This window comes from Cryptomeria japonica, chromosome 4, assembly GCF_030272615.1.
Source record: "Cryptomeria japonica chromosome 4, Sugi_1.0, whole genome shotgun sequence".
In the NCBI taxonomy this organism is placed as follows: domain Eukaryota; kingdom Viridiplantae; phylum Streptophyta; class Pinopsida; order Cupressales; family Cupressaceae; genus Cryptomeria; species Cryptomeria japonica.
The window spans coordinates 369,425,241-369,444,461 of record NC_081408.1 but is presented as its reverse complement, the minus strand read 5'-3'; the positions used below and the strand labels follow the sequence as shown (position 1 = coordinate 369,444,461).

General features: G+C 37.9%; 1 protein-coding gene across 3 annotated transcripts in view; it reads left to right on the top strand.

Moving 5' to 3' along the window:
* The window catches only part of LOC131047225 (thioredoxin-like 3-2, chloroplastic), a 75,290-nt gene extending 62,038 nt beyond the window's left edge, over positions 1-13,252 (top strand). The window contains exons 4-5 of one of the 3 annotated variants that reach the window (XM_057981095.2): positions 12,671-12,688; positions 12,846-13,252. In XM_057981095.2, coding sequence (XP_057837078.2) covers positions 12,671-12,688; positions 12,846-12,872 — 45 coding nt within the window. In that variant the 3' untranslated portion in view covers positions 12,873-13,252. Of the gene's footprint in view, positions 1-12,670; positions 12,689-12,835 lie in introns of all 3 variants that reach the window. The other 2 variants (XM_057981088.2, XM_057981101.2) reach the window with 2 other exon arrangements.
* The last annotated feature ends 5,969 nt before the right edge of the window (positions 13,253-19,221 follow it).

Genomic DNA, 19,221 nt, shown 5'->3' with positions numbered 1-19,221 from the left:
GATCTGGGTATGATGGCACCTAGCGATGACAAGGAACCTGTGTGGGATGAATTTCCCTTTGATCCTGATGAAGCTCAAAAAGCAGATTGTGTTGTAGAGTTAGAGGACCATATGGTTTTTGATGATGGAAAGTTTAAAGAGGTTCTAAAATGCAAATTTGATTCACCCATTCATGAAGTTGGTAGTAAGCAAAAAGTTGAAGATTTAGTAGAATCTGATCCTCTTCATGATATTGAGCAATTGCAGCTAGTGGGTGTTGAAGAAAAAGAGTCCTGGAGCAGCTTTGTGGGCAGTAAAGACAAGAAACAAAGTTCTGATTTTCAGTTGCAGCCAATGATTGGTACACCACCTTTAAATGTTTACGAGTGGAAGGATAAAGTCATGAGGTCCATTGAGAATGAGGTGCGAGTTCTATCTGGGTTTGATCATACACATAGTTTGATAGAAGAACTTTATTGGAAGGCTCAAATTGAAGAGAGACGGAAGGGAGTTAAGGATGAAGTTGCTCTTCCCAATCTGCAACTCATCAAAGATTGGAGACATTAAAATCAGAGTGCATACAATTAATCACAAATCGTGATTATGCCATTGAATTTGCAAAGAAGGTCCTTAGTGCTTTACAAGGAAAAGAGAGGAAACGTGAAGAGCTTACTCTTGAGCTTGAGTCAACAAAGGACATGTTAGAAAAGACTCAGTTGACTCTAATGGAGTTAGAAGATCGGTTTGCTGATTTCGAACTTGTCAGGGAGCAAGAGAATTCACAAATAACTGAAGAAATCGAACAAGTTATTGGTGAGCTTGATAGTCTTCAAGAAGAGTTTGATCTTGAGAACTTCACAAGAAAAACAAAGGTTGCATGTGCAGATTCAGATCAGCAAGATGGAAGTGAGCAAGAAGAAAGTGATGGCTTCCAAGTTCTTGAAAACCCTCTCGTTGTGCTAGATGATTTCAACATCTTTGGCATCAAGATGTTGTCAAAACACAGTTTAGAAGTCGTCCAAGGTTTCATTGCTGCAGCAAGGAGTGAAGATTTCAGATTTGTTACTCACAAAGTAGGGGAGAAAGGACCAGAACGTGGTGATTCCATGCTTGATAACCCATTTCTTGGGTTGAATAATAATAAGGCTTATACTAGTCCATTTTGGGAGTTGGATTTGAGGGCAACACTTGTTCCATACTCCAATGTTGCTGAAGCTTTCATGTTTAGGCTTCGAGGGTTCACTAGAGGAGGCATCGATTTCTTAAGTATGCTCTTGGTTCTTACTAGCACTTGGGGATGTTTGGAGTTTTCTTTTCAGTATGTTGAAGATCACTGTCAGTTAGGTGTCCAGGCTCGAGATCGTCAACATGGTCTGATGGAGCTTATTACATTTGGAAAGAAGGATCTTTGGAGGGATAAGGAACAAATTTTCAGAATTGATGGTGCTATTCCCTTCTTTACCAGCCATTTGATGGTTCCTTTTGCTCATCAACTAGTGGATTGGGAAGATATTCCGAGCAAAGGATGGTTCCATGCGGAGTTGGAGTCACTAGAGAAGATATTTCCAGCCTTGGATGTGAGCAGATGTGTTGTTTTGGATGAGGATTTCCTATGTTGCAGCAGTTGTTCATCTTCTTGGATGCTGATTTCCTTGAAATTAGATCTCAAGTCAATCATTTTAGACTTGGTGGGCTGCTGGTATACTTTTTTTCAGACTTCACAGTCTCCTGGCAGGACAGATTTATTGTCTCAAATGAGAGGTATGGCGAGTTGGGGCAATCAGTATCTGTGTATGGGAAGTGTTGAAGCTCTAAATAGTGGTTATACTTATGCCCTTTCTTCTACTTATGATTGGGACAATAAACCTTTGCTTTTTTTGGTTCTTCATTCTGAGGTTCTTGGAGTGGGAATTGTAAGAGATTTTAGAAGTCTCCATGGTTTTGTCAGAATAATTCTGGGGTGGCTTAGTAGATTCATGTGCAGTTATGAGTATGAGTTTGTCGAGCTCTTGCAAAGGAATGCTTTCCTCTTTTGCAAAAAGATTTGGAGATGTCACATTGGCATTTGTGACTCTGTTAGATACCATATGGAGACTTGCTTAGAAATTTGATTTTGAGTTGAGTAGACTATCTTCCCTATTGCCCAGGCTTGTGATAGCTAGTGGCATTGTTGATATTGATTACTCAGAGCTTTATGGGCATGAGATGTTGCACGATAGTGATGTCAGTCCTTTAAGATTTTTCAGTTTGAGTATCATGGATGGTGACATTTTGGAGTTACAAGGGAGGTTAATGCAGTTTTGGCGTGATGTTTTCACTGATGTCATCAGAGTGACACAACATCAGCATGGTGGGTTCTTCTTGAGACGGGCATGGGACCCTAGGATCGTACTTGCTTTGGTGCGGATCAGTTTAAAATTTTCGGGAGTTGTGATGGCATTGCTTGAGGACAAGCAATTTTGGGAAGGGCGGATTGTAATGTCCCCTTCTCCGCAATGATTAGTTCAGTGGTCCATTGGCCTATTCCAGAGACCCGTAGGCTATTTGGAAGAGAGAATTAGGGTTTCCAACCTTTGTGGAGTTTTGCACAAGCTTTTTAGGGTTTGTCAGGAGGGAATTCTTCAGTTCTGCTTATGGTTTCCTTCTGGGCTTTCCATGAACTCCAGGGTGGCATAACATGCATTTGATTCTTTGGTGAAGTCAGAATTTACTATTTTTAGTAAGTTAGGGTTTGGCTGTTTGGTTGATGCAGTTCTACTGAGCTTTCCAAGCTCTTTCTCTGGGTGCGAAGATTATGTTTTTCGGAGCAATATTTCTTGGCTTATATTTTTAGTAAGTGGCTGTGTTGAGCATTTCTATTTTTAGTAGTCTCGGACAGGGTCCTGACTTAGCATAGTTTAGTGGTCTTCATCGCACAGCTTCATCCTTGATTTTGGTATTAATCAGTATTGGAGTTATAAATTATTTAATTAAATATTAATTCCTTATCCTAAGGTTTGATATTTAATTATTTTTATTACTGATTAATTGTGTTATGGGGCAACTTAGGAAAAATATCTATCTGCCAGCAATATTGTTATTTTCCTAAGTCAATGGCATTAAAAAAGGCGGTGTTGAGAAATATGAAAGTTTTTATTATTTTATATCGCAAAGTTGTCACCTAGGAAAAAGTTCGAACTTTGCCTAGGGAATTTGGGAAAATTAACACCATGTCTAGGGGAGGCTATGACATGAAATAAAATTGAATTTCAATGGTTTTGGGCGCCATTTGCATTTGAATTTCAGAGGGAAAAATCTATAAATACAGGTGCTTGGCCTCTCATTTGGTATCCAATGAATTTGCATCGTTATGCTACCGAATTAGCGACTGAAAATCTGAACTTCGAAGTGTGGCTTCCTAGCTAAGTCTCAGTTTCGTACTTGCAAGATAGAACCTAGCTGTGTCCATGTATTCCCAGTGCTGTTGGTGAGTGAGTTGCAGATTGTGGAGTGTTCTATTTGGGATTGGAGTGTTTTCTGGTTGCTGGTCGCGGGACTGCTGAAAGTGTATTTTGCTCACACCTCTTGACCAAGCGATTCCATCATTTTGGGTACCGACTCATCCTTCCTTCCTACCACTGGCGATGCATATTGTAAGTTTTTAGCATCTTATTTTGAGTGTGGATTTTTATATTGCAAATCGAACTTCCCAGGTTAGGCGTTGGGTTTTGTGAATGCATTGGGAAGCGTGCAAAATAAATATGGGTGTTTCGATGACTTTCCTTGGTTTTTTTTTCATTGTAGCGGGTATAGCAATTATTTAGAACAGATTTTGAGTGAATTGGGTGAGTAATGAGAGAGTTATGAGTGTTTTAGTGAATCCATAGGCTGTTGGTTTTGCAATTCCAGCTTGCAAATTTTGATGTTAGCATAAATTTCATGTTTTTATTTGGATATTCAGCATTACTTTCTTCTCACGTTATCTTGATTATTGTAAGGTTAAGCAGTAGTACTACTAACCAATTCTGGTTTGTAACTCTCACCCCGCTGAAAAGTGGAAGAGGCTAGCTTGTCGCCTATTTTCAAGTAATTTGTAATTCAGTCCTCCCATTGCATAAGTGGTCGAGTGATGTCTGAGTGTAATGGTCCTCCTGTTGCATAAGCGGTTGAGTTGAGATTGTTTTGTAATTTCAGTCCTTCCGCTGAAATATTGCGGTTGAGTGATTTGTGCCTTTGTATGTTTCTCTTGGCTGGTTCACTGCCAAGTTTCTTGCATTCCCGTTGGATAAGTGGAAGGGGCTGGCTTGCCACCCAAGCATTGTATTGTTTCCAGTTATTTGAAGCTAACGGGTTATCTGTTTGTGGATGATTATTATTGGCCTAAAAAACAAAAACAAAAAACTGGGATATTACAGTAGCTATAAGATCTGCCTCTCCAACCTTGAAGGTCATAACATGTCCGAAAACTTTCTCAGTATCCACGATTAGAGGCTTCTTGTGTGGTGGAGACATAGCCCAAACCCGAAGTGCATGCTCATCTAGGTTGTATCTTGATCTAATGAATACTTGAGTTATCCCTTCTGGACTCAACTTGTGTTTTGCACCACTATTGTGTAGAAAACTATCAAATACCAAAGTAGACTTCTAATCCCATCGAGGAAAAATCAATACACCTGCATCTCCTAAGAGTTTCCTCCCCTTTTCAGGGGTCATTGTGCTCATTTCTTGCTCTATATCCATTCTTCAGGTCTCCAAAAGAAATCCTTCATTACTATTAGTAATGTTGTCAACAGTTTTTCTCACCGCTTTTCCTTTTAATTGATATAAAAAGGATTCAAACTCGTGTTTTAATAAATTGATCATCAGAAATAAAATGGCTATAAGCCAGCTGTCTAGAATCTACCTTAGAATGCCTAACTTCTAATTCTCTATTTATTGGCTGATATGAATCAACCCTAGAGACTGAAATCCTGTTAAGTTCTTGAGGCTGGGGTTCATCATTAGATGAACCCTCGCTAGCAGAAGAAAGGAATTCTATACTATGCATTTGTCTTATTCTGGCCTGTATGTTCATATTATACTCTTGAATAGCTCTAATGGCCTCAACCTCATCCAATTTCTCATCACATCTTCTTCGGGGCAGGGCTTGTGGGTGTACCCACTCAACTTCTGTGATCGTTTAGCATTGTCAATGAAGCCCTCTGGATCAAAATCCTTTCTTGTTGTGGCTTTGTTCATGTTGAAATGTAGTAGCTTGCCCAATATCTGGTCGTACCCCTCATTGGCAAGCACGATGAAGTCACTGAAACACAATGTTGCAGGCATGAAGGACTGCTTCTCATAGGACCTCAAATTTATAACATCAGAATAATCTAGTTGCCTCACTATTTGCAAGTAGGCTAGTCTACCAGGCACAGTTCTAGGCAGGATGAATGGAGTGTCCTCAAAGCCATAGACCCTTATTATTGTAGCATCTGAATAACAGTACCAGTCTACCCAGTTATGCTTCATTGTATCTGGGCCACCATTATCCTTTGGCCTCAAAAATTTCTTGATCTCACTTGACAAGGAATGGTCACATGAATGGTTGAACATCTTGAAAATAACCTTCGCAAAGTACTCTTGGAAATAGGCATAATTGGCCCTGGCAAACCTACTATCCCTAATGGATGTCCATAACTGAATTGGTAATGGCTGACCTTCGTGATCAAACTGTTGTATTTTTAACTCTTTCGGCCACATACCCCTTTCACATCCAAAGTACAAGACCATATGCATCAGAACCGAGTAATGTCTAAGAGATGCATCAGAGAGATCCTTAGCTTTTGTAAGAGATGTGTCAATTAACCTGTGAATCAATGCTGTATAATCAAATTTTTTAGGATGGTGGCTCTGAACATCTGCAACTATCTCCATAGGCTCAAGTGTCATAAGTCCAAGAACCTCAACTCCTAACACTTGTCCAGCAGTATAATATGTGTATTTGAAGTAATGCTTAAATAAATCCACATTAAAGGGTGGCCCCTCATCATCCGTCAATGGTACTAAATTCTTATCAACCCTCGGTTGGTATAATGGTAATCTCCACCCCTTGTAGGTGGTGTCCAACCTCCAATATTCATTGCTCAATTCCTCATAGAGAATTGGATGGTCACATATATCTTCAAAACCGAAAACCTCCTCAATTGCACTTTTGGATAACTGTACAAATGGTTTACCTTGTGGGTCACAGATAGCTTTAAGGTCTGAATTATAATGTTTGGCCAAAAGCTTGATCAGGTCTACATCCATGAACACATTAGGGACACCTATCTTCCCTAAATTCATTCCCCATGGGTTACATATGGGTTCATGATTGGTTCTTCTACGATAATGGAAGAGGAATAATTCAAATCCCCTAATATCCGTCCATATGTCCCCACACCCTAGTATTTATCTTCCAATTTGTTCATACTGGGTTTCAATTGGACTGCTCTCCTAGCTCTATCCCCTAAACCAGGCAATTGATCAATCAAGTCTTGATTCAATTTCCTCTTCTCTACCTTTGCTTTTGACTCAACTACCTTTGGTTGTTTTTGAGATTTTTCCTCCTGTGTTTTTTGTTTTTTCCCTTTGGTTCGACTGGTTTCCCCCTTTGTTCTCTTCCCTTTCGATGTCGTAGGGTTATCCATTTTAAGAATGACAAAGTACGATTCAAAACAAATTTTACAAAGTTAAGAAAAGGCCTTGACTGCTTACTTGTTATTACCTGGGTGCTATAACTCGATCCCCTGTCTCCACTTGTTCGCAGTGCTTTGTCAATTTGCTTTGTGTCTACAATTGTCTCTCTCAGAGGATTTCAACTGTGTAGCATTAATGTCACCTTCAACGACTGCTACTCAATAAATTTTGAATTTCGAATAACTTGGTTGATGTGACAATTTCATTTTATCGGTGTGACTTTATATGTCAACACATCGTCAGGACCTAAGTGATGTGTTGCCTATGGGGATGTCAATTTGTCACCTCGCTTGGCTCGGTTTGATAATTGTTAGTCTTACCGATCCAATTTTGTAACCCTTCCTCTTACCGTGCATTGCTCATCGGGTAGACTTTGCTTGATCTCTCCTACTTTTCAGATCCTCTATCCTTATGATCATCGCTGGGAGTCACAACGATCAAACGCCATCGGTGGGATCACTAATGTCGTAGTCACAAAAGAGTTTTCTGGCCGATGGTCATTCTCCTGCCGATGCATATTGTCTAGGCCTGTAGTTATTTATCATTATCTCCCTATCAGTGTGACTCTCGAACTCAGGCCACCTTTTCGTATCTCATCTCGCTCGGAACAAGTCTGGCTGATGACTCAAATCTTCATTGTTACCATGTTCGGGGAAACAAATTACCTTCAAGCCGATACCTTTTATGTTTTTGTTATCAGGATGACTTGCCTATTCGGTTTGTCTTTAATTACCTCATTCCGATATCATCTAGTCCTATCTTTTCGTTGTGACATGCATCAGAATGACTTAAGCCGATAGACATTTGTACTATTTCGTCAGTGTATCTTTCATCATCGGGTTGTCCTCTGGTATGTCACTCCGACTTCGTGCCTCATGTTGATATCAAACTCATCGATCGGACTCCTTCCGACATCCTTCCCTTATATCTTTTGTCGGGGTGACTTACGAAGTCGGTGTGGCTGCTATGGTTTCATTCCGACAGCATTAGTCTGTTTGATGCTTTATAACTCCCCTCATTATTCTTATCGGGCTGAGTCATGCCGACATGTTCATCTGTATCATTCATTGGTACAACTTTGGTGGTCAGTATGACCTTTGTGTATTCGCTCCGACCTTACCAATCTTTCGGATGTTGCATCCATCAGGATCATCTTCCCGAAAATCTCTCATGGTCGTGCATCGGTATGACATGAAGTGTTGGTGTGACTACTTTGTGCTTACTCCGAAGGAAGCATTCCCACCGATAATTCATCTTGTCCCTTTGTCGGTATGCTTTATGCTGATAGAAGTGCTGATTTGCTTTCCATGGTTCGACCTCTTATTGGCATGGCTTAAATATGGCCTTCTGAAGAGTTCCAGTGTTGTGAGCTTGAGAGACCATAGTGCGATCGGTATGACTGCAGTAGGGTCTTGCCGATTCACTTATTTTGAGGTTTTTTGGCTAAAATGAAAGCTGAGCCTGTTCATTATGCAAAGTGTTTGTATTTTAACAACTGTAGATGATTTCACACAATACCATTGAGGTTTATGAATACCAAGGTGTGTGGTAATGGAGACTCTAGGCCTGTTTGATGGTCCTGTCATGGTTATATGCTGGGCTCTACCCTTGTGGGAGCCCATTTACCCTACATATAACACATTTGTTATCTATGTTTTTTCATTAATGAACTTGTAACATTAATAACCTCATTTAATAGGTAAATAAACCATTCTTCTCAAACCGGTACCCCTAATTCAATAACGATTATTAGTGATATAAGGATGCTTTTCATGTTGACAGAGTGTAAGGATTTTATTTATGGCAAGGGTCATGAAAAATGACTACATGAAACACCTATGGAGACAATTAATTCACTGGAATTAATAGTTCCAATAGTAAGGATGCTGTAACTTCTAGATTTGTTCCTACACAAAGCTCTGTTGGTTTATTGTCCCTTTTTTCGATTGGATGCTCTTAAGATTTCCTTCATCATACCTTGTTTTCTTGTTTGGATTTCCTTTTGCTTCTTCATCGAACATTGCCTCTATTTTAAATATTTGGCTTCCCTTTCCACATATGTGCCCTAGTTCCCAATTCTCTTTGCATTTGTAACACAAGCTTTTTCTTTTAAGGTCCCTTTGGTTACATTTATGTCCAAGTGTCCATGGTTCTTTGCACTTGAGGCACGACTTTTTCTCTTGGTTTTCTCTTTGCTTACATACATGTCTAGGCTCCCATCTTCCCTTGCAATCATAGCATAGGCCTTTCCTTTGGAGTTCTACTCGGTCATCTTTAGAAGGAAATGGTCTTTTATGCTTGTCCTCCTCATAGAAGTATTTATCTTTTGATATCATCTTATTAGAGTGATCCCTTTCCTTTGTTTTGGAGGTATCAAACTGAGTGGCTTTTAGGATTGCCTTTTGGAGTAGGGTCAAAGGCGCTTACTAGGCCACGGATGTTATCCAGCAATCCTTCTATAAATAAGTAGGTGATTAACCTTATTTTTCTTGTTAATTCTTTGAAGTATCTATGGGGATGCTTTTTGTTAAACATCTCATTGAATTTTTTTGTGAAGGCATCATAGGTTTTTATGCTCCGATGGTTTTGGGTGATTAAGCCATTGTGCCACCAATCATGGGCAACCCCTTCTAGATGCAATATGGCAAATTTAATGGTGTCTTCTTCTAACATTGGCATAAGAGTTAAGTAGGTCTCTAGTTTTTGGATCCATGAATGGGTTGTGATTTTTCTCATCTCATCAAAGTCAGGGATGGTAAATTTACCTACTTTGTGTTGTAGATTTTGATTAGTTTGGTTCCTCTCCCTTCTATGAATACTTCTTGTCTCGGCCTCACAATAGATCATGAATGGAATGCTTCTCTTGACTTCAGGGTCAAGCCTTGCATATGCTTTGGCAAGTTCATTGAAGTTAGGATTGGGTGTGTTAATCTCCCCATCTTCCATGGTCCTTCCCTAGTTAAGAAGGGAGGCCGAGTTGTTTTTTGGGTTGATCCTGATGTAGTTCTGTTGTCACTTTCAGATTGGCTAGGAGTGACATCTCTTCCATTTCTTTGGTTGGGTCTAAGAGTTCATGGTGGTGTTTATGTTTTGTAGGGTTTGAAGAAGGGCTTGAGTTTGTTCATTTTTCTCCATTAAAACCCTCAATTCATGTTCTATTTGTTCACCCCTTGTGTTGTCTGGGTTTGCAATTTTCTTCTTTTCCCTTCCTAGAGCCCTCAAAGACCTTTCACTAAGTTGCATCAACTATTGTTTGTCCCTCATGCTGGCAGGAACGATGCACTGATACCGATTGTAATGTCCCCTTTTTGTACATGCCCTAGTTTTTGCCCTAAATCACAATTCCAAGTAAAACAAGAAATGGAATAGAGTTAGTGATATCATTTACATGGTTGAGATCTTGCAAACATGTCAGGCAATCATTGAAACATAATCCATAAAATAGATCTTCCTTGCTAGAAACAATATTTTAAATCAAAAGCATAGATCTTTCCTACTAGGGTTAGGAACATTAACTTAATCATAAGATATCTCTAATTCACAAATGGAATTTGGTCATAGGAGAGTTAAGATAAGGAGGCATGATAGGGTGCCAAAACGACCCTCTACCCAAGGCCCAAGAGCAGATATAACATCTCTCTTGGCCTCATGTGGCCTTCTGCCATCTCAAATGAGGTGGTGCACCTAGTGAGGAATCCTATAACTGTTCCCCTCTTCTTGCCACCCTTATTCTCCTCCCTATGATTGGGGTTCCTTAATCCAGTAGTCAACCATGGTAGAGGTTTGAGGCAAAACTACAATAGGGTGTTCGGAACATCCTTCCCTTCTAAGCCCAAGGGTTGGGCACTCCTTGCACTCCCTTGGCCTCATGGGACTATCAGTTGGAAAGAGATGCGTCCCTTTCTGTTTGACCTTTACCTCTTCGTAAGTAATCTCTTGCTGTTTGGTTTAATTAATATATTAATGTATTGCTTCCTCTAGCCAATTGTTTTATTGATTAGATCAGATCCCTGTTAATAAGGGAGGGAGATCAATCTGCACAGGTAAGTATTCATCCATACACATGGTGTTTTTCTTCCTCATGACTTCTTGTGGTAATGTGGAGAATTACGATTCATGCTGAGGGAAATTGTGAAGTCCTCCTTATTGTAAGACAATCTCCCGATTGCTGATTCCCTTTCGTATTTTATCTAATGTCATGGTGGGGACATGACATTTGACTGTAATATTATATTTGGGGCATAGGATTAGTGCCCAAGGGGTTAGTGTGAATGAGGAGATCAAGGTGATATAGAATTGGCCTAAAGCCATGACCTTGTCATAGTTGAGGGAATTTGTGGGACTTTGCTACTACTATAGGAGGTTTGTCAAAGGGTTTTCATAGCTTGCAGCCCTTTTGATGGGTTTGATGAAGAAGGGAGCCTTCTCATGGAGCGCTTCAGCACAAAGAGCTTTTGACAAGCTCAGGGAGGGGTATTGAACTCATGTCTGGTTTTCGCCATTCCATATTTTTCACTTCCTTTTGTTTTGGAATGTGATGCTTTAGGAGAGGGGATTGGAGCAATGTCGATGCAAAATAAACACCATATAGCATTTGACAGTAGGAAGCTCAAGGAAGCAGAGAGGAGCTTCTCTATTTATGACAGAGATGTTACCCATCATGTATGCACTAGCCAAATTCATACAATACTTCGCTTGTGGTAAAAATGGATCATATCAACTTGAAGTTCTTCCTTAATCAAAAGGATTTGAATGACGGACAACAAAAATTGATAAGTAAGCTACAATCCTATGATTTTGACATTGAATATGTCAAGGGAAAGAATAATGTGGTGGTTGATGCACTCTTTAGGAAATCTGACTTATATATCTGCTGATTGGAAGGTTTCTATAGCAACTGAATATGCCAAAACACATTAGCTATTGACATTTTGGATGGAAAGTTACAAGATGACAGGTATGGTGTGGTTGATAAGCTCTTCTCTATAAGGACTGTGTATTAGAATAGGAAAGATTAAATGACACAAAAAAGAAAAATAGTTAAGGAAATTCCTATCAAATCATAGTCCAACTATTGATAAATCCTTTCAATTGCCTGACAATCACTTACACTCTGCTGAGATTTGGATGTTTGAAGGCAAAAATGACAAAAGGACAGATTTTGAGGGTTTTAAGTGTTCTATACTTTTTTGGTCTGCCAGCTGAGTTATAATGCTGAACTGCAATTTCAGAAAGGACTTCTGAAGTTATTCGTGAGTTATTGATGAGTTTTGAAGGATGACTCAGCTTGTGAGCTGTTGTCAAGATACTTGTCTCTCTAGCAAACTCCTGAATACCCATGAGTCCAGCAAATACTCACACAGTTTGAGAACTAGAGTGGAACTTCCTCTTTTGTTTGTTGAAATCACACCATACAATATATTTCTCTTAATGCTTTCTGACAGGCCAGCTTATCGTTGTTGGTAATGAAGAGCAATTTAGTCTTTTCTTATTTTTTCCTTGCCCTGGAAGAAAGAATATCTTGTTTTATATCAGTTCCAAAGTAGTGTTTTCTGAAGATCGAATGCCTGTTTTATTTACAAAGATCATATATTGGCTTTATTGAGTAATTCTTGCGTTTCTCTTTGAGGATGTTGTTTTGGTGACTTAGGTTGCCACATTTTTCTTGGAGATGTTATTGGTCTTCTGGTTGTCTCAAGATAGATTCAGGTAGGTTGTGTTTGTAGGTTGGAACCTTTCACATTTCCTCAGCCTAGCAACTGCTTTTCATCGAAGTATGCATGGGAGAATGTTTTTTTGACATAAGGAACATTGGCTAACTTAAAATTTATATACATGCAACTTCTACATTGATCTAAATTTTGTTTTCTTTCAGAGTATGAATTCAGTTTTTGTAAAATCTGGAAGATACCTGCTTTAAACTTTAAAATATAATCATATGAAGAGTTGCCTGTACTTGTTACATGTATGGAATGCTGGTTGGTGATATCAGAAGATGCCAACAATTCAGGTAAAACAGAAGTTCAATATTTTGTTTGAAGTTCTTTAGCATTAGTACATGCATTTGTTGTGCATGAGCATCATAGTTGTTTCCAGTCTATTTGCTGTTGTAAATTATGTTAGCTGGAGTTATCAAAATATTTAAAAAATTGAATAGAATTTGGCAGGAGTGCACAACATATAAAAGGAAATAAAGGCTATGGACACTGAATTTCTAGTAATTTATTGCTTGTAGCTATGGAAAGATGGAAAGAAAGAAGCTGAGGTGATTGGAGGTCACAGTAAGGCGTGGTTAGTGGTTGATGAAACTCGTGAAATGATTGAAAATTTAGAAACGACTGATTTATCATGAGATTTCCAAACTTGCTTTTATTGCTTTTACATCATTAGTTCTTTGATTTATTTCCACATGTGCTAATGGCACTTGGAATGAATAACCATCGATAGACTATTTGCTACTACTTTCAAGTGTAGATGGCGTTTTAATTTTACATTAACAAAGTTCAATTATATTTCATTTGTAATCTAGGACAATATTTTAATCCCATGTGACGTAGTTCTATTTTTTGCTTCAGTTTGAGGCTCTTGTAATTGCCTTTATATATGCTTGTAATTCATTCAATAAAAGTGCACTATTGATTTTTGGTTTCATCAGAGCGGGTGATGAGCCTTTGAAAATTTCTCGTGCCCTGGTTACTTGGAAAATATTCCAGAAATTTTTTTAAGTGATCTGATTGTTGAGCGAGGGATTTTTTGAGGGTTTGCAAGGTGAATTTATTTTTCTATTAAGGAATTTTTCGTTTCTCTTTGCAAAAGTGATTTTTCGTTGGCTCTCTGGGTTTAGCGTTTGTCAAAAATTGTGGATTGTTTTTACAAGTTGCATTTTTTTAGTTTGCGATTTTCCTGCGTATGTATAGTTCGGCGTTTGTCTAAGCCACAATTTTTTCCAACGTGCATGAAAATTATTCGGCACGATTTTTTGGGGGACATGATTTTTTAGCGAGCGTTTTTTCTTGGCGGGGGCATGAATTTGTCACGTTTTTTCGGGGGTGCCGAAGGCGTGATTTCTTCTCCACATCAATTTGTTTAGTGTGCAAAGCCTGTTTTTTTTAGCTGTACAGGTTTGTAGTGGGGTTTTTTTGCCAATAATTTTTTTGGTAGCTTTTCGCGATTTTTCACCAAGTTTTTTAAGTCGTTGCAACCCAATATTTTCTTGGGTGCCGCGATTTTCTGGTCTTAATGATTTTTTCTGTGATACATATTTTCATCTTTTGCAATTAGGGTTTTCAACAGAACTTTCTGGGTGTTCACAATTTTTTTTGGGTTGTGTACCTGTTTTTTTTTTAACAAAAAATCAAAAGACTGGCATTTGTGGCTTTTGTATGATTTTCTCCAAAAATCATAATTATTTGTAAAAGGGTTTTACCCAAGGTTGCACTGAGAGTGGGGTACTTGGAGACTCCGGAGATTGGTATAGGTATTAGTACATCTATTTTTCAAAAATAGGAGATGGGGTACTTGGAGATGCCAATTTTTTAATAAATAAATTTAATAATTTATAAAAAATTTGAAAATAGGTGTATATTGTAAAACTAATTATGAAGTAAAAGGAAATTGAAGGCAATGGCCCAAACCAACAAGATTAATATTTCAACATTGCTATTATATGTGATTATATATATGATAATGTGATTATAGATTATATATATAAGAATATGAATATAAATATATTTATAAAAATGAAGAAAGAAAATGTATATCTTAGGAAAATTCCCAACTCCCAACGATCTAATATAATTCATCCCCATTGTGCATACTAGAAAGTCTACGTTAAGGAATTAAAAGAACAACAAGAAGAATATAGAAAATTTGAATATCTTTTGAGGTTTGCATCGAATTGTAAATAGTTGAATGGAAAATACTTGTCGTCTTGTTAGCTCACGTTGACTTTTGCCTTGTGTTGACTTATTTTTTCTCTTCCGTGGTGTTCATTTTCCAGCTTTTTGGTGCATTTAACTTTTAATTTTAAGGGTCTTTTTTTTTTTTTTGTGTGTGTGTGGGGGGGGGGGAGTCATCACCTTTTGCATGGGAGACAGTGAGAGTCTTCCGAAGATTGCAGTTGAAAAACTCCTGCAATTGGAGACATCTAAGGCAAGGTCTCCGATACTACGCCCGGAGACGTCTCAGTCTCCAAGACACATCCCAAGGGGTCGGAGATAGGTCTCCGTGCAACTATAGTTTTACCATTTTTCCAAAAACAAAGTTTTGAACAATTTGTCTTGGGATTCATGCTAGTTGTTCGTTGAATATTTTTGTCTGGTATTTGACAAAAAAATCAGATTTATTTTGAAGTTGGAGTTTGATCTCGTTTTTCATGCATAAGAAAATAGGAGGGATAGCATCATTGACCATCATGTTGGAAGGTAGTCAACACTTCAACGACAAGAACTACAATACTTAGAAGCAATGATGCTTTTAATTTTTGAGTACCAATGCCTTGAGCAAATTGTTCTTGGTAAAGAAACTCATCTTGCAACGGCGAGCAACGACCAAACCAAGTTTGATGAGTGTAGCCAAGAAGTTGTTATGCTGTTGAAGCTATCAGTCACTGATGATATGCTTCTAGAAGTGCCACCAGGCAAGAAAAATAATGAGATTTGGGATCACTTGAAGAATGTTCACGAGACTTTCGACAAGAGCCGAGTGTTCTTTCTGAAGAACATGTTCTCAATTATGATGGATGAGAAGATTCCACTACAGGAACATCTTATGAAGATCAAGGAAATACGCGACCAATTGGAGGCTATTGGTCGCAAGATGGAGGAAGAGGACATGGTCGTGATCACATTGAAGAGCCTACCCAAATCCTAGAAACACTTTATTGAGATGCTCAACATTACCTCCACTAATGTTGACTTGAAGTTTAATGATACGTGCAACAAGCTGTTGCAACAAGCTAGGTGGAGACAACAATTTGGTAGCAACGTTGACATGGCCAGTGTGGAACACGTGTTTACTGCCAAGGAAAAAGGCAAAGGCAAGTCCACTTAGCAGAAAGGACAACATAACCCTGAGGAGGGGGTCAAGAAGAAGATCACTTGTCACTATTGTGGTGGCCCTAGACATATCTTAGGTTCTGCAGAAAGAGGTTGGCTGATCAGAAGCCCAACCAGGGAGGGTCTCAGGAGTGGGAGGAGACTCATGACGCATAGCGTTCTGAAGAGGAATCAACTTTCTATGCTTTTTGATAATAGATTTTGTAATCAGTTGGGTGGTTGATAGAATGGCCATTAAGGGAGGATATTAGAATATTATTTTGTAATCAGTTGGGTGGTTGATAGAATGGCCATTAAGGGAGGATATTAGAATATTTTTAGTTAGCTATTAGTTTGTCTATTAATGGCCAGTTAAGGGTTTTTATTTATTGGTTTATTTTAGGCTTCTATGTTTAGAAGACGTAGTTCTATTTTTTGCTTCAGTTTTAAGCTCTTGTAATTGCCTTTATATATGCTTGTAATTCATTCAATAAAGTGCACAATTGATTTTTGGTTTCAATGTAAACTATATTCATATGATCTATATTTTTTTGATTTACTTTTTATTTATCTTGAAGAAGATCACATGTTTTCATGCTAAAATTTCTGAGTTGTATTGATCAACTTATTGGTTTTTTGGATGTTTGAATAAAACCCATCAACTTGTTTGTTTTTGTTAGTTGTTCAATTTTCTTCTTGACTATTGGCAATAGCATGCCATGGCCATTTGGTGTTTAATGGTCATGAAATAAATCAGGAAGGTACTTGTTTACCTTCATGTTAGAGAGCTTGAACTAAAATAAAATTATTTGTGAGAAGAAGAATACAAAAAATATTCAAGTTTGTAGAAAACAAGTACCATGATGCTATGACATCATATTCTCTTGATTTTGATGGCCTTGTAAAAGCGAAAATATGATATTACTTCTAATGACAAGGAAAGATTCTTTTAGCTTTTTGGTTTTACTTCAAAAGGTGATTATTTTAACATGTTAATGAGTCTTTTATGGGCAGGGTGGTATGGTTTTTGTTATGTGAATTTTTTTCCAAGATAAGATAAAGTAATGATATAACTCTTTTAGAATTCAAAAGGGAGATAAAAATAAAAAATATTATAATCCTTTGGTTTAAAGAAAGATTAATAAATAATACTAATGAGAAATTCTCTTAAAAGAGAAGAATACTTATATTTGTTTAAGGGTATTTAAAGATGAACTCTTATTGAACTTTTCCAGCTTTCCATTAGCCTCAGTGAGCTCTCTGGTAAGATCGTCATTGTGTTTTGTAAGAGTCTCTCTTAGGGATGTTGTCATTTCAAGCTCTAGCTACAAAGCCTTCTTCATGCCAATGCTCATGCAAAATTGCATTCTCTTGTTTGATCTTAGCAATCTCATGATCTCTTTCTTTGATTAGGTCTTCAACTGCCCTCCTAGCTTCCAACTCTTGGCTCATGTAGATAGTTAGGGCTTCTAACTCTCTTCTCAAATTTAGCTTCTTACTGTTAAGTTTTTCAACTTCTTTAGCTAATGCATCAATGTTAGCCTCGTCTGAAGAACTATTATCGGATATCTCTAATAGTTGTTCATTCATCTCTCTCCTTTTGACGTGTGAAACTTTAAATCTGACCCTTACGGTTTCAAGCTCTTTCTTGGTAGCATCAAGCACTCTAGCCATCTCTAAGTAGCTCATATCCCCCATGGTGGCTTTAGTGTTTCCTTCCAAGTGATTAAGCCTTAAAGAAGTTATGCTCTGATACCAATTGATAGACTTATAAAGCACTGAGGGGGGGGGGGGGGAGGAGGGGGGTGAATCAACGACAACAAAAACAATACTACTTTAAACATTGACCGATAGAGATACTTAACAAGTTTACTAAACACTATGTATGCAATCCAAAAAGATATTAAAGCATCCACAATGAGTAAAACATCCACTGTAACACGTGTTTATATGTGGAAAATCCAAATGGGAAAAACCATGGTGAGATGAGACTCACATGTTAACTATCTACAGTAATAGATAACTAATCGGTTAAGGTCTACAAAAATGCTCTGCTAGGAGCGAATTCTGTTAAAGATCCCAAAGCTCTGTTAGGAGTTATAGCCTATTAAAGGTAGTACTCTGTTAGGAGTAACCTTAGTAGAGGATTTCTGAATCCAAACTAATGGATCACCTTGTTAGAGGATTTGTACATTGAAGCTTGTTAGAGCTTACCCGGTTAGGGGATTTGACTGTTGTAGTGATTAGAAAACAATAGGTGGTGTGATCTAGAAGTAACACAACTTGCTTGAATAGATCCTCTTCTGCTCACTCAAAACTGCATCACCGACATATACTGAAATGCCTTCAATAGCTTAGCATTTCTATCTTGCATCCTTTTTGATATATCAAAATAGTTCAACATAATGTCATTATATAGACATTAGATTTCATGTCGGCTCAAGAATCATATCACAATTTCCTAAGTGCAGTGTATTTGGACAATCAAACATAACTCATCACAGATTGCCACCAAATCTGTCGGTTAGGGATAACTCATCATGACCGGTGATAACTCATCACACAATCAAAAACTACCGGTTGGAACACCAATACTGGTTAAGAGTTAACCACTATCAACATATAAACCGATTGTCCTTCATTTGCTTCTTTGATGGTTTCCGTTGAATCTTCAAGTTGGTGTCAAGCCATTCCTGCATATACCGGTTAGACACCCTCTAAACCATCTTAAACTAAACATTCAATACCGGTTGCAATACAAGTAACCTTGGAAGTAATACCGGTTTGTCTTAACTAAAATGACTATGACAATGAACACATGTGTGTATACATGTTCCATCAATGACAACACATGAAGTCATCCATTACAATCATTATCAAGCCAACATGCATTATGGAGATGCATCTTCCCAAGGGGAGCTTTCATGCCTATTTTTTTTTGTCCTGGATTGATGTTGCAACTACTCTCAGGATGAGAAATGGAGTGTGTAGTGTTGTTGTGGCCTTTGTCTTTGATGGCAAAGGGGGAGAGATTGAGAAGTTTTGAGATATTTCTGATAGGGGGAAAGATTGAGTAGTGGAGAGATTTAGTTTTTGAGAGCGAGATTGAGTAGTATTTGCAATGTTTCTGATAGAGCAGTATTGTTTTGCAGATTGATCAAGATTTTGATTTTAGTCTTGTATGGTCAAGTGTTGTCATCAATGACAAATGGGGAGATTGTTGGAAGCATGTGTTGTTGTGGTTGTCATTGATGTCAAACTTGTTTTGAATTTTTGTTAGTTCAAAATGTCTATGGTGTAGAGATATCTTGTTGTGTTGGTGTTGTAGTTGTTTTATTGGTTGTTCTGGAAGTGTTTGAGTCCGGAAAGTGTTGCTGACATTGTTTGATATTGTTATCTTTGTTGGTTATGTTTTTGGCATTATAGATATTGTAGACACCTAAAATTAATTATATTAATATTTAATTAATTTATCTTTTTCGTATAATTAATTATATTAATTATGTTA